Raw genomic sequence first — 16876 nt, forward strand, 5'->3', positions numbered from 1 at the left:
AGAAAACTAATGCTATGCTCCTCTCCTATCCTCATTACTATTAGAGGTGACAGCAAAGCCAACCCTCTATGTGGGAAGTTAGAAAGATGAACCGGACAAAACATACAGTATGCCCTAAAACACTGTATTCATCTTGTAAGAATTTAAGATTAATTCAATAACATTAACAATGAGTTTCACTCAAAGTAGGATTAAAAAAAAAAAAAACAAACTTCAACTTTTTAAAACTCCTTTTCCTAAACCAAACACGTGAACTTGGTTACTTATGATTCAGATTCACATACGATGATCACACTACTACAGACGGTTCATTAAAGCTGCTGAAGGAAAACATAAAACATGAGCTCTTGAGAAATTCAAATTTCACTTGAGATTTGAAAGCAAATTGCTTCTTAATTTTTAATTTAAAAATCCAACAGGTGGAAAAAAAAAAAAAATCCAACAGGTAAAACACTGTAATATGCTCAATTTAAATAGAAAAGATCCTTAAAGATAGAATTATCTAAATAATAAAGAAGAGAAATATTCTTTATCACCTATTTAGAACTAAATACCCATACAAGACTCTTGAGAGTCCCTGGGACTGCAACGAGATCCAACCAGTCCATCCTAAAGGAGATCAGTCCTGGGTGTTCATGAGAAGGACTGATGCTGAAGCTGAAACTCCAATACTTTGGTCACCTCATGGGAAGAGTTGACTCATTGGAAAAGACTCTGATGCTGGGAGGGATTGGGGGCAGGAGGAGAAGGAGACAACAAAGGATGAGATGGTTGGATGGCATTACCGACTCGATGGACATGAGTTTGGGTAAACTCCAGGAGTTGGTGATGGACAGGGAGGCCTGGCGTGCTGCGATTCATGGGGTCCCAAAGAGTCGGACACGACTGAGCGACTGAACTGACCCATACAATTTTGCTATAATTAATAAGATACCTTAGCTTTTATGTTCATTTGTTAAAATGGTGAAATAAAAAGATACTATTAAACCTACTAAACAATTTACTGCACAATAATTCCTTAGAAAATAACTAAATTAGCCCCCGAGATGGGTCATTATATTACACTCAACAATATACAAAGTACTTTCCTGATTTCCTTCTTTTTCACCAGATGTATATTTATTTGCAGTGAGAACACAACTTTGCTCCAGGTTTCCACAGTTTATGATAATTCAGAATATAGAGAACTCAGGCTGTATAACAAAGTATACATAAGTTGTTTTTTTTTACTTTCACCATCTTTCATTATGACTCAAAAAGTATCAGTTTTGTAACAGTTACCAACTGGTGAAAAAAGTCATAACATATCTTTTCTTCCAATTTCTATAGATTGCCAACTCTAACGTTCAAAAAAGGAAGTCTTTCCATTAAGTCATCCGAAAACAAATAGACAAAAACTCTAGAAAATTTAATAGAGCATACAAAAATGTATCCCAAGGTCTGAATAGAACGAGATAACTTCATCAGAGCAGCCATGAATATGAACATCATCAGAAAGAAAAGTAATTATTACTTAGTTTAGATAAATTTAAGCACTTTATATACAATAAATGACTAAATTTAAGAAACCTATAAGATCATATATCCACAGAAGCATTTTAAAACTCAAAAATACCTTCAGGCTCTGTTAAATTATACCTTTAAAGAAAATCAGTTATTCTATAGTTTCAAAGCTTTAAAAATTATCTCTTAATCACAAATGACATTAATACAAGAATCCAATGCTTAAATATGAGTATGTTGAAAAGAAGTAAGTAGCTACTCATAAACTTTGATTTCTGACAGAACCTACAGGATGCAGGTAATACACCTAAGAAGTCCAAGGGGTGAACACATTTTTGGACATTCAAATCTAGAACCAGTCAACATACCAGGGACTCTCCTGTCAGTGACTTGGCAAGAATGTGGGATACAGGCTGGAGCTTTCCTTTAAGCTGCATGCAGCAAAGCACTGCCTGAAAGGCGCCATCTCCCTTGGCCAGTCCTTCTCCCAGCACTGTCATGAAAGAAAAGCCATCATTAACCACGTGACATTCAAAACACATTTTTCTTAATTTTATTATTAGCACACTATCCTAGGCATGGCTTCTTTTTTTTTAATTGGACTATGGTTACTTTACTCCGCTGTGTCAGTTTCTGCTCTACAGCGAAGTAAACCAGCCATACATCAACTTACACCTGCTGTTTTGGATTTCCTTCCCACTGAGGTCACCACAGAGTACCCAGTAGTTTCCTGCTCTAGAGCAGGTTCTCGCTAGTTATCTGTCTTATACATGGTAGTGCATACATCAAACTCCACTCTTCCAATTCACCCCTCCCTTTCCCTCCTGGTATCCATTACATTTGTTTTCTACATCTGTGCCTTTATTTCTGTTTTGCAATAAGATCATTTTTACCATTTTTCTAGATTCCACAAATATGTGTTAATGTGTATTTTTCTCTTTCTGACTTACTTCACCCTGTATTGACAGACACTAGGTCCATCTACATCTCTACAAATGACATGGTTTTCTTCTTTTTTATGGCTGAATAATATTTAATTTTTAGAAGTAACACCCCCAAAAGATGTCCTTTTCATTATAGGGGACTGGAATGCAAAAGTAGGAAGTCAAGAAACACCTGGGATAACAGGCAAATTTGGCCTTGGAATATGGAATGAAGCAGGGCAAAGGCTAACAGAGTTCTGCCAAGATAACGCACTGGTCATAGCAAACACCCTCTTCCAAGAACACAAGAGAAGACTCTACACATGGGCATCACCAGATGGTCAACACTGAAATCAGACTGATTACATTCTTTGCAGCCAAAGATGGAGAAGCTCTATACAGTCAGCAAAAACAAGACTGGGAGCTGACTGTGGATCAGATCATGAACTCCTTATTGCCAAATTCAGACTTAAATTGAAGAAAGTAGGGAAAACCACTAGACCATTCAGGTATGACCTGAATCAAATTCCTTATGATTATACAGTAGAAGTGAGAAATAGATTTAAGGGACTAGATCTGATAGATAGAGTGCCTGATGAACTATGGACAGAGGTTCGTGACATTGTACAGGAGACAGGGATCAAGACCATCCCCATGGAAAAGAAATGCAAAAAAGCAAAATGGCTGTCTGGGGAGGCCTTACAAATAGCCTTTTCTCTTCTTTTCTCTGTGAAAAGAAGAGAAGCGAAAAGCAAAGGAGAAAAGGAAAGATATAAGCATCTAATGCAGAGTTCCAAAGAATAGCAAGGAGAGATAAGAAAGCCTTCCTCAGCGATCAATGAAAAGAAATAGAGGAAAACAACAGAATGGGAAAGACTAGAGATCCCTTCAAGAAAATTAGAGATACCAAGGGAACATTTCATGCAAAGATGGGCTCGATAAAGGACAGAAATGGTATGGACCTAACAGAAGTAGAAGATATTAAGAAGAGGTGGCAAGAATACACAGAAGAACTGTACAAAAAAGATCTTCATGACCAAAATAATCACAATGGTGTGATCACTCACCTAGAGCCAGACATCCTGGAATGTGAAGTCAAGTGGGCCTTAGAAAGCATCACTACAAACAAAGCTAGTGGAGATGATGGAATTCCAGTTGAGCTATTTCAAATCCTGGAAGATGATGCTGTGAAAAGTGCTGCATTCAATATGCCAGCAAATTTGGAAAACTCAGCAGTGGCCACAGGACTGGAAAAGGTCAGTTTTCATTCCAATCCCAAAGAAAGGCAATGCCAAAGAATGCTCAAACTACCCCACAATTGCACTCATCTCACACGCTAGTAAAGTAATACTCAAAATCCTCCAAGCCAGGCTTCAGTAATACGTGAACTATGAACTTCCAAATGTTCAAGCTGGTTTTAGAAAAGGCAGAGGAAGCAGAGATCAAATTGCCAACATCTGCTGGATCATGGAAAAAGCAAGAGAGTTCCAGAAAAACATCTATTTCTGCTTTATTGACTATGCCAAAGCCTTTGACTGTGTGGATCACAATAAACTGTGGAAAATTCTGAAAAAGATGGGAATACCAGACCACCTGACCTGTCCCTTGAGAAACCTATATGCAAGTCAGGAAGCAACAGTTAGAAACTGGACATGGAACAACAGACTGGTTCCAAATAGGAAAAGAAGTATGTCAAGGCTATATACTGTCACCCTGCTTATTTAACTTATATGCAGAGTATATCATGAGAAATGTTGGGCTGGAAGAAGCACAAGCTGGAACCAAGATTGCCGGGAGAAATATCAATAACCTCAGATACGCAGATGACACCACCCTTATGGCAGAAAGTGAAGAGGAACTAAAAAGCCTCTTGATGAAAGTAAAAGAAGAGAGTGAAAAAGTTGGCTTAAAGCTCAACATTCAGAAAACTAAGATCATGGCATCTGGTCCCATCACTTCATGGGAAATAGATGGGGAAACAGTGGAAACAGTGGCAGAGTTTATTTTGGGGGGCTCCAAAATCACCGCAGATGGTGACTGCAGCCATGAAATTAAAAGACGCTTAGTCCTTGGAAGGAAAGTTATGACCAACCTAGATAGCATATTCAAAAGCAGAGACATTACTTTGCCAACAAAGGTCCGTCTAGTCAAGGCTATGGTTTTTCCTGTGGTCATGTACGGATGTGAGAGTTGGACTGTGAAGAAGGCTGAGCACCGAAGAATTGATGCTTCTGAACTGTGGTGTTGGAGAAGACTCTTGAGAGTCCCTTGGACTGCAAGGAGATCCAACCAGTCCGTTCTAAAGGAGATCAGTCCTGGGTGTTCTTTGGAAGGACTGATGTTGAGGCTGAAACTCCAATACTTTGGTCATCTCATGGGAAGAGCTGACTCATTGGAAAAGACTCTGATGCTGGGAGGGATTGGGGGCAGGAGGAGAAGGGGACGACAGAGGATGAGATGGTTGGATGGCATCACTGACTCGATGGATGTGAGTCTGAGTGAACTCCAGGAGTTGATGATCGACAGGGAGGCCTGGTGTGCTGGGATTCATGGGGTCACAAAGAGTTGGACACGACTGAGCAACTGAACTGAACTGAACTGAATATTTCATTTGTGGGCTTCCTTCATAGCTCAGTGGTAAAGAACTTGCCTGCCAATACAGGAGATACAGATTTGATCCCTGGTTTGGGAAGCTCTCCTGGAGAAGGAAATGGCAACCCACTCCAGTATTCTTGCCTGGGAAATCCCATGGACAGAGAAGCCTGGCAAGCTATAGTCTGTGGGACTGCAAAGAGTCAGGACACAACGTGGCAACTAAACAACAAATATTCCATTGTAATATGTACCACATATCCATTCCTCTGTTGATTTATGTTGCTTCCATGACCCGGCTACTGTAAACACAGCTGAAATAAACACTGGGGTTCATGTAACATTTGAATTATGCTTTTCACTGGCCATATGCTCAATAGGGGGCATATGCTCAGTCATATGGCCATTCTGCTTTTAGTTTTTAAGGAACCTCATACTGTTCTTCATAGTGGCTGCACCAACTTACATTCCCACCAACAGTGTAAGAGGGTTCCCTTTTCTCCATGTTCTCTCCAGCATTTATTGTTTGTAAATTTTTTGATGGTGGCCATTCAGACCTGTGTGAGGTGATACCTCATTGCAGTTTTTATTTGCATTTCTCTAAAAATTAGTGGTGTTGAGCATCTTTTCATGTATTTGTTGGCAGTCTGTATGTCTTCTCTGAGAAATGTGTATTTAGGTCTTATAGCCATTTTTTTATTGGGTTGCTTTCTTTCTAAGAATTTGTCCATTTCTTCCAGGTTTTCCATTTTACTGGCATATAGTTGCTTGTAGTAGTCTTTATGATCCTTTGTATTTCTGTGGTGTCAGTTGTAACTTTTCTTTTTCATTTCTAACTTTATTGAGTGCTCCCCCCTTTTTTCATAATGAGCCTGGCTAAAGGTTTATGCATTTTGTTAATCTTTCTCAAAAAAATCAGCTTTTAGTTTCATTGATCTTTTCTATTGTTTTTTTGGGTTTCTGTTTCTTTTATTTCTGCTCTGATTTTTATGATTTCTTTTCTTCCACTAACTTTGGGGTTTCTTCTTTGTTGACTCTAGTTGCTTTAGGTGTAGGTTAGGTTGTTTATCTGAAATTGCTTGTTTCTTGGGTTAGGATTGTATTGCCATAAACTTCCCTCTTAGAACTGCTTTTGCTGTATCCCATAGATTCTGGGTCATCATATTTTCATTGTCTTTTGTTTCTGGGTATTTTTTTATTTCTACTTGGATTTCTTCACTGATCTCTTGGTTATGAAGTAGCATACTTTGTAGCATCCATGTATTTCCATTTTTTACAATTTTTCTTCCTATAATCGATTCCTAATCTCATAGTATTGTGGTCAGAGAAGATACCTGATATGATTTCAAGTTTCTTAAATTTACCAAGGTTTCATTTGTGACCCAAGATGTGCTCTGTCCTGGAGAATGTTCCATGTGCACTTGAGAAGAAAGTATATTCCGATGTTTTAGGATGGATGTTTTAGTATGTTTATACTATAAATATCAATTAAACCTATTTGATCCAACGGTCACTGAAGGCCTGTGTTTCTTCATTAATTTTCAGTGTGGAAGATGCGTCCACTGGTGTAAGAGGGGTGCTGAGGCCCCCCACTATTGCTGTGCTACTTCCGTTTCCTCGTTTATGACTCAGCATTTGCCTTCTGTCCTGAGATGCTCCTGTGTTGGGTCCATAAATACGTACAATTGTTGGATCTTCTTCAGTTGATTCCCTTGATCATTATGCAGTGTCCTTCCTTATCCCTTGTTGTTGTTGTTGTTCAGCCACTCAGTCATGTCCAACTCTTTTCAACCCAATGGACGGCAGCACACCAGCCTTCCCTGTCCTTTACTGTGTCCCAGAGTTTGCTCAAACTCATGTCCATTGAGTCAGAGATGCCATCATCTCTGTTACCCACTTCTCCTGTCCTCAATCTTTCCCAGCATCAGGGTCTTTTCCAATGAGTCAGCTCTTCGCATCAGGTGGCCAAAGTATGGAAACTTCAGCTTCAGCATCAGTCCTTCCAATGAACATTCAGCGTTGATTTTCTTTAGGATTGACTAGTTTGATCGCCTTGCTGTCCAAGGGACTCTAAAGAGTCTTCTCCAGCACCACAGTTTGAAAGCATCAATTCTTCAGCACTCAGCCTTCTTTATGGTGCAACATTCATGCATGACTGTTGGAAAAACCACATCTTTGACTATACAGACCTTTGTTGGCAGTGATGTCTACTTTTTAATACACTGTCTAGGTTTGTCATAGCTTTTCTTCTAAGGAGCAAGCATCTTATAATTTCATGGCTGCAGTCACAATCCATAGTGATTTTGCAGCCCAAGAAAATAAAGTCTACCCCTGTTTCCATTTTTTCCCCATCTATTTGCCATGAAGTGATGGGACAAGATGCCATGATCTTATTTTTTTGAATGTTGAGTTTCACTATATTGAATCAGTTTTACTAAAAAGTGATTTTTGCAACTGCAACTGATTTGAAAGTTGTAGTCTCTATATTCAAGAAGGTTTTGTTCAATTACTTTTAGTTTAGACCAACCTGCTCTCACTCCATCCATGTTACAGATCACTCATGTCCTCAACTGACAATTCCAATATATGAGTAACATATCCTTGAGAATGTCTTGAGCACCTTAGAAAATTCCACAGTAAGCCCACATCTCCCTCAGATCTTACTGTTCCTTAAACTATTCAAATATGACCTTTGGCAAGTCATTTTGTCTCTCTGGCCCTCAGCATGGTCATTTGTAGAACTGAAACATGAAAAGTGTGTTGCAAGAATCAAATGATAGAATGCCAGGAAAATGTTTTAAAGAAAAACAACAGTTCTGCCAAGGTCTGGATCATTCACATTCTCTAAGCCTGCTTCCTTCCCTGTAAAATGGAGGTGACAATAGCTACCTAATAAGGTTGTGGTAAAGATTAACTATATGAAATATCTAGCACAATCTCCTCATAAGAATTCCCTAGATGTTACCTAACCCTGTAAAAATTATAAAATAGTACTGAAAACTTGAGGAAACATCTGAGCTTCTTTTGAGTAACTGGGATATTAAGAAACTAGTTATCAAGAGCTGAGGAATGTTTCAGGGAAATGAAAAAAAAATTTAAGAATATTTCAGTCTCAGATGACTATGTCACTTTGTTTAAAAAGTATTAAACAACATATTTTAGAAACACTTTTCAAAGGTCTTTGGTTTTGTACAAAGTATTAGCTGAATTTTATTTTACAGAAGTTCTGCCATTCTATTGGTGTTTGAATGTCTCCATATTATTCTTTTCCTTTTCCTCTCTCTAAATGTTTCAGACAAGAAACACTACTCATGTACTTTCTTCTAATTGTTGTCTTTAAGTGCAGTTCAGTTTATGTCTTGTAGGATCCCACAGGAAGAACTGTGGCAAAGAAACAGTCAACTATTATAGGTAAAAAGCTATCCTGCTATTGCGTCATATGATAAAATCAAATTGCAATGCTGTCACTCTGGTACTGTATTATCTTTAACATTTTGAAAAAGCCTCAAAGAATACAAAGTATGGCCTGCTGCTGATGCTAAGTCGCTTCAGTCGTGTCCGACTCTGTGCGACCCCATAGACAGCTGCCTACCAGGCTCCCCCGTCCCTGGGATTCTCAAGTCAAGAACACTGGAGTGGGTTGCCATTTCCTTCTCCAATGCATGAAAGTGAAGAGTGAAAGTGAAGTCGCTCAGTCGTGTCCGACTCTTAGTGACCCCACGGACTGCAGCCTACCAGGCTCCTCCGTCCATGGGATTTTCCAGGCAAGAGTACTGGAGTAGGGTGCCATTGCCTTCTCTGAAAGTATGGCCTAGTGTACAATAAAACTTGCCTCAGTTATTGAACCTGCCAAACATAATCTAATCTTAGGCAACTGTAAAAAAGTTATGTTTCCTTACAAATAAATTCTCTCCCCACCAGCTATCTGTGGAACTTTGTGAGCACAGAACTCCTTCCTGCACCTTAGCTGTGATGTGAAATTCAAGGCTCTATCCCTTTCCATTCTTAAGTTTTTGTAAGATTTGCTAAGACCTAAAATATCTCTTACTTGGAATGTTCTGGACCAGAAAATGAGTAATATTAAAGGAGTATTCATTCAACTGAGCTTCCCTGGTAGCTCAGCTGGTAAAGAATCCATCTGCAATGTAGGAGAACCTGGTTCGATTCCTGGGTTGAAAAGATCCTCTGGAGAAGGAATAGGCTACCCACTCCAGTATTCTTGGGCTTCCCTGGTGGCTCAGATAGTAAAAAATCTGCCTGCAGTGCAGGAGACCTGGGTTCAATCTCTGATGGGAAGATCCCCTGGAGGAGGGAATGGCAACCCACTCCAGTATTTTTGCCTGGAGAATCCCATGGACAGAGGAGCCTGGCAGGCTGCAGTCCATGGGGTCACAAAGAGTTGGACACGACTGAATGACTAAGCACACATGCGTGCATCACTCAACTGCTTCGACCAAAACAGCCTCTGTAAGGTAGCCCCTGGCTACCAAAAAGAGAGGATAAACAATGAAAATATAATTCCCCTTGCCTGTAAAATATTGCCTGCCATGAGTAAGATCACTTAAAACAAGTTTAAAGTTCAGTAAATGCTGAGTATTAGTCTGTATTTTTTCAGTAACATGATCATTTTACATTATTTCTCTTATCAAGTCCTTAGTTATTTCTAAAATCTTGTACTGAAGACCATAGCCTAATCAAGGTGGTATTTTTCCAATATTCTCAAAAGAAATTTTTAAATTAGCACTAAACTAAATCTTTGAGTCATTAACAAAATGAACTTACTCACCAGTTGGATATGATGACGTTCTCCGAACCAACACATCGGGAACTGAATCAAAACTAAAAATGATGGGGTGGGGGGGGTGGGGTGTGGTGGGAGGCTCAAGAGGAAGGGGATATATATACTTATGGCTGATTCATGTTATTGTATGGCAGAAATGAACACAACACTGTAAAGCAATTATCCTCCAATTTAAAATAAATTTTAAATAAATAAAAATAGATCCATTTAATAAATACATTAAAAATGTGTAATTTATACATAAATTCCTTCCTAAATATCAGCCATTTAATCTCTGGCCATAAACTCGTAGCTGAATATATCCTAGGGATGGGGGAGGAGTACATAAACAGACTCCAAATGGTAGAAGACTTAAGTCACCTCAAAATGTCCACTTATAACAAGTATCAGAAAACATGACATAAATCAAAATAACAGTTCTGTGGCAGGTCTCTCACCAGTGTCCATGTTACCAGTTTGTTTTTTTTCCCCACTATCCTTCTCCTGTCTCTACCCTTCTTGCCCTAGCTCTCTCTTTTCTTCCAACTGTAATACATAATACTTTAAGGCATGTGGGCTGCAGCTTTAGTGGCACTTGATGTCCTTCCTACCAAAGTCTTTTGCAGATAAAGTATTTCCTTAATAAAATGCTTTTGGAAAATGAAAAGCCCTAACAAAATTCAACGCTTGGGATCATTAGACCTCTTCTAAATATTTCACCCCTAGGTTTAAATTTTATACGTTCTCTTATTCTCTTGCTTTCTCTTTTTGTCCCCACATCCCTGCTACCTTGCTTTTACTGCTGTCAGTATTTGGTCCTTCAACCCAGTCACAACAATCTTTGTCATCTCTATTACAACCCCTTGTGTATACAGTAAACGTTAAAACTTTCTTTACAGTCCAATCCTCACATCCATACATGACTACTGGAAAAACCATAGCTTTAACTAGATGGAACTTTGTTGGCAACGTAATGTCTCTGCTTTTTAATATGCGGTCTAGGTTGGTCATAACTTTTCTTCCAAGGAGCAAAAGACGCACAATGAATATACCTCAACTTCTTCATCACTATACAAATATAAAATTATAGACAGCAAAAAGCTGACAACGCACATAATCATAGAAACAAACCTGAAACTTCATTCCCCAGTGTATCATAAAAGGTTTTTATTTCATCTACATGCTTGAATGAACTTTTCACATAAGGCACTGTTAAAACAGTATTTGCAAAAGTACCTGTCATACTCTGTGTGCATTAGAAAGAGAGAGAGAATATGCTGTTTGCAGAGACTTCAACCTCCTCTTCATAAAGAATTCTAATTTCCACGATTCATTTGCTATATAGTTACTGGGAAGTTCATCTGTTTTAACTGTTCAAAAACTGGAAGAAGCTTTTTCTACTTAAAAAGATCAATTTAACTGTATTTTTTTTTAATCTAAAATTCCTTGACGGCCTTCATTTCAATGTCAAAAGCCAACATCTTGCCACCTCCATTGTTGAGCACTCTGAGGAAATCCTGACTGTGGGAAGTTCTGTGCCAAGACCCTCCCTTACTTCACTGTTTCTGTGGCTGATTTGCTTGCTAAGGAGAAACACCCAGGCGTTTGGCTGCTCTTTCGCCTTCCTCCCCCTGGGGGAGAGCGGGGTGTTCAGGTGTTCACAGCCATCTTGACTTTAGCGCCCTCTTCTGCGCTAAAATTTTCAGTTTTAACTGAAAATTTTAAAGGGCAAGCTACCACTTATTTTAAATCTTCTCTTTTTATATATAAATTTAATTTTAGCTAATATAAAATTAATGCTAGTGTTTATCCCATGAGTGAAAAACTACATGAAATAAATGTATAATGTCACTTCTGACTATCACTGACACCCTGCATAAATAAGAAAAGGCACAGAACAGTCATACGACCACAACGAGCCTCTTCCAACTGAGTTCAGAGGACCTAAGTTCAAAGACTATTGCTTTCTCAAACATCTACACATAGAAAAAAGGGAGTCTGCACACTTGAAAGATAACAGTCCTCAAACTTAACTCAAATACTAAATATTCACTCACTTTTCTGATTTTCATTCTATTCCAAAATTAGCATTTTATAATTTAACTTTCTAATCCCTATCAACTTGAATATAAGAACTTTACTTAAAATAGTTGATAGGCATTAAGGGCAATGAAGAGTGAGAGTGGAGATCCTATTCCACAAAGCCTTAGGCTCCCACTGGAGACTGACTGTGCTGCGGCCATGCTGTGGGGCACTTTGCTACTGTTTTCAGTCACTAAGTTGTGCCTCTTTGTGACCCCATGAACTGCAATACACCAGGCTCCTCTGTCCTCCACTACCTCCCAGAGTTTGCTCAAATGCATGTCCATTGAGTCAGTGATGAACTATCTCATCCTCTACTGTCTCCTTCTCCTTTTGCCTTCAAGCTTTCCAAGCACTGGGGTCTTTCCAAAGAGTCAACTCTTTGAATAGGTGGCCAAAGTATTGGAGCTTTAGCTTCACCATCATCTATCCAATGAATATCTGGAATTGATTTCCTTTTTAATCTCCTCGCTGTCCAAGGGACTCTCAAGAGTCTTCTTCACCACCACAGTTTGAAAGAACATAATTTGATTTCGGTATTGACCATCTGGTGATGCCCACGTGTAGGGTCATCTCTTGGCTTGTTGGAAAAGGGTGTTTGGTGTGACCAGTGTGTTCTCTTGACAAAACTCTGTTGGCCCTGCTTCATTCTGTGCTCCAAGGGCAAATGTGCCTGTTATTCTGGGTAACCCCTGACTTTCTACTTTTGCATTCCAATTCCCTGTGATGAAAAGAACATCTTTTGGTGTTAGTTCTCAAAAGTGTTGTAGGTCTTCATAGAACTGGTCAACTTCAGCTTCTTCAGCATCAGTGGCTGAAGCACAGATTTGGATCACTGTAATGTTGAACAGTTTGCCTTGGAAAAGAATCAAGATCATTCTGTCATTTTTGAGGTTGCACCCAATACTGCATTTCAGACTCTCTTGTTGACTACGAAGGGTACTCCATTTCTTCTATGGGATTCTTGCCCACAGTAGACATAATGGTCCTCGGAAATAAATTCACTCATTCCCATCCATTCTAGTTCACTGATTCCTAAGATGTCAATATTCACTGTTGCCATTTCCTGCTTGACCATGTCCAATGATTTATGGACCTAACACTCAAGGTTCTTATATAATACTGTTCTTTACAGCATCTAGCTTTACTTTCACCACCAGACACATCCACAGCTGAACATCATTCCCACTTTCACTCAACTGCTTTGTTCTTTCTAGAGCTATTGCCCTCCACTCTTCCCTAGTAGCAGAATGGACAACTTTGCGACCTACGGGGCTCACCTTCCAGTGTCATATCTTTTTGCCTTTTCATACTGTTCGTGGGGTTCTCATGGCAAGAATACTGGAGTGGGTTGCCATTTCCTCCTCCGTAGACCACATTTTGTAACAACTCTTCACCATGACCCGTCTGTCTTGGGTGGCTCATAGCCTCATTGGGTTATGCAAGCCCCTTCACCACAACAAGGCTATGATCAATGAAGAGGCTGTGGAATACTACTCAGCCATAAAAATGGATGGACTATACATACACTCAAAAACTTGGATGGATCTCATACGTGGTGAGAGGGGAAAAAGTTATCTTTAAAAGGTCACAAACAATATGGTTCTATTGTGTGTTATTTTCAAAAGAACAAAATTACAGAGATGGAGAACAGACTAGTGGTTGCCAGGGTTACACAGGGAGGCAAGACCATGAGTGTAACTATACAGGGTAGCACAAAGAAAGGTCTTCACGTGATGGAACAGTTCTGTATCTCGATTGTGCTGGTGATTCCGTGAATCCACACACAGTAAAATGACAGAGAATTACACACAGTCATTGAACCAAAGCCAACTTCCTCGTCTCAATATTGCACGACGGTTACGGGAGGTGCACCAGTGGGGGAAACAGTCCACAGGGCCCCCCTGCACCATATACCTTTGCGGCATCAGTGGCTCTGCAGCAACTGGAGCTGAAGAGTAAGAAACATCACTGCAACTGCTCCCTATTTAAAAGTCTCGGCAACAGGAAAACCTGGCTTAAAGATCCAAAGTCCTGTCCAACTCTACTAATGATTATCAATGTCACCCTGAGCCTCAGTTTGTTTTTTTTTTAATCCTTTCTAGAATATGAAATACCCATATACCTTTCCTCCCCCAAATTTATTATACCAAACAAAATAATGTCTATAAAACTCCAAAGAATACACAGATCAGAGCTTAGGACAGATAAAAGAGAAGGAGCACGGCCTTTTAGGTCAGAAAGACTTCACTTCAAAACCACAGTCCAGTTCTGGACAGTCTCTGTGCTAAGCAAGTTACTTAATCTCACTCATCACCTGTAAAATTGGAATGGTATTACAATGTGGTTAAACAAACTATTTCAGAGGGTCTGACCCAGAGAAAATTCTGAATAAATATTATTACCCTTATCAACTATTTTTCCAAAAAAATTTAATTACCATAAAATCTATTTAATGAAAACTCTTCAGAAAAAAAGGAAAGTGTAGAAGATTCAATCAATCATGTATCAATTTGCCTTTTTCAGGACAGTCAGCATCTATTCAACAGGGCTTTTTGGTTGCTGAATCACTTCACAGGGGAAGTATTAACATAATAAATATCTATAGATGCCCCAAACTCCTGTTTGTATTAATTTCTTAAATTAATGACACTCTCAGCTAGAGTTTAAGAATCTTGCAGCTGTATGAAAAATATCCACTGTTATAATGATTGAGCTTGACTTACATATTACATGTAGCACAAATCTCTTTCAGTTGCTAAGACTACTATTTGATTTCACTTTCTCCATTTACCTCATTCTATTTTTTTAGTGTAAAAAATGTGAGTTTCCTATATGATGAATATTTCAAAAGCACAAGAAAAATCTTTATTTTATGGAAGTTTTCCTGTTATGCCAAATACAGCTTATGTTCAGGTAATGAACAGACTTACTCGTGGCCCCTGGCTTGACAATGCTCACTATCCAGAACACAACACCAAACTCAGAAATGAACTCTCTGAACTGAGAGTCTGTGTGGTTTATTCTCAAGATGCCCTTGAGTCCTCACTCAGAATCTGTTTATTAAACCAGAACTCCAACTTTCAAATCTTATGACTCTGATCAGCTCCTGGCTTAAACAAATCAGCCATTAAAAAAAACACACATACACACACATTTTGGGGACAACCAGATAAATCTGACTATAGATTGGGTTTTGGATATTAGGGAATTATGGTCACTTTTATTAGGTTAATAATAATGCTGTGGTTATACAGTTATGATCTTATTTATTACAGATGCATACTGAAGTATTTAGGAATAAATATCATGGTATCTATAATTACTTTTAAGCAGTTCAGAAAAAAATTAATCAAGTAAATATGGCAAAAAGGTGACAACCTAAGTTTCAAGAATATGAATGCTTATTATATTATTTCCCCTAGTTTCTCCTTGTAGGTTTTTCATAATAAAAAAGAATTTAAATTTTTTAACTCCATGACAAAGACTGCCTGGCTGGTTTCCCATCCCTGTGTGAGAAAGTGAAATCAGGCTCAGAAGCAAGTGGAGGGAGAGGGGGGGAGGGTAGCTGCAATGAAGCCTGTTGAGAGCTGCAAGGAATGCAAGCTGATACTGACAGCAAGGGATCCTGCAGTACATCAAATGCAAACTAGGTCTGGGGCCCTGCAGAGGGAGCTGCTCGGGCACCCAGCATACAAACCAGTATAATAATTAACAAAGGCCGAGACTCTGGTCTTGTTTTTTATTACTAACTAACTGCCTAACCATGGTATTTTATCTTATATAAAAATAACCTTGCTGTATACCTGAAATTAAAGTAATACTGTAAATCAACTATACTTCAAAAAAAAAAAAAAGTTACCAAAAGGGAAGAGGAAAAAATTATATATAATATAAAAGCAGAACTCTACAACTAGCAATATATACACATAAACTTTTGACAATATTTCCAAATGTCTACTTCAAATGAACAACTTTACATTAACTAAGCATTTCCATGTTCTTACAAGGAATGCATAGAATGTAATCATTGAACCATTATTGCAAGCTAACCAATTTCCCCCTTTTCCACACAGCACCACAATGAAAACCATTCCACAGACAATTTTTTCCTTCTTTTGAAATATTTACTTGGGACAGTCTCCCAGAACTGAGATTAGTGGGTCAAAGGTACGAACATATGACCAAGCTGTATTCTGCTTCATACCCCGCCCGCCGCCACCACAAGCACACACTCACTTCACTACAACCTTATCTGAGACAGTGGTTTTCTCCCCACATTGCAGAAGCAGAATCAGTACACAAAAACTGCACGTAACCAATGTACAGTCTGGTGAGCTTGGACACACACACACTTTCATGCTACTATGCTCACACTCCAGGTAACAGGCCTAGCCTTCATCTCCAAGGTTTCCAGGTTAAATTTTTATATTGTTAATTCAGCAGTTGTAAAATAATACCTAACTTTAAAATGCCAAGTAAAACAATTAACAAAAAATGCAACATTTTTCCATGTGCTCCTGCACCAACAACATTTACTCTTCCACAACTTTTTACAAGTCCTTTAATCTACTGGGACTTTGTATGTCTCCAAAAAATGAAAAGTATCAACCTCATTAGTACTCAAGGAAGCGAAAATTAAAGAAAGAGGCAATTTCTCACACATGAGATTGTCACAATGTCAAGACTGAGAGGTTCCAGTTACTGAGATCACAGGAAACAGGCATTCTCACATATTGCTGATATGTAAGATGGTGAAATGAGATATGAAAATTTTTCATAATTTTCTAAATTATGAAAAATTTAGAATGAGAAACTAGGGTAAATAGTATAATAAGCATTCATATTCTTAAAACTTAGGTTGCCATCTTTTGCCATATTTACTTCACTAATTTTTTTCTGAACTATTTAAAAATGTGTGCATTTGAAACTAATCCGAAAGTGTCTATTAAAATTATATGTATATTTTAACCCAGACATTCAATTTTTAAAACTC

General features: G+C 38.6%; 1 protein-coding gene across 10 annotated transcripts in view; it reads right to left on the reverse strand.

The window, feature by feature from the left end:
* The window catches only part of HELZ (helicase with zinc finger), a 145967-nt gene that overhangs the window by 103987 nt on the left and 25104 nt on the right, over positions 1–16876 (reverse strand). For all 10 annotated transcript variants that reach the window (XM_024981135.2, XM_024981139.2, XM_024981134.2 and 7 more), the window contains one exon: positions 1872–1996. In XM_024981135.2, the coding sequence (XP_024836903.1) occupies positions 1872–1996 (125 nt within the window). The remainder of the gene's footprint in view (positions 1–1871; positions 1997–16876) is intronic.

Source organism: Bos taurus, chromosome 19, assembly GCF_002263795.3.
Source record: "Bos taurus isolate L1 Dominette 01449 registration number 42190680 breed Hereford chromosome 19, ARS-UCD2.0, whole genome shotgun sequence".
NCBI classification, from domain to species: Eukaryota; Metazoa; Chordata; class Mammalia; order Artiodactyla; family Bovidae; genus Bos; species Bos taurus.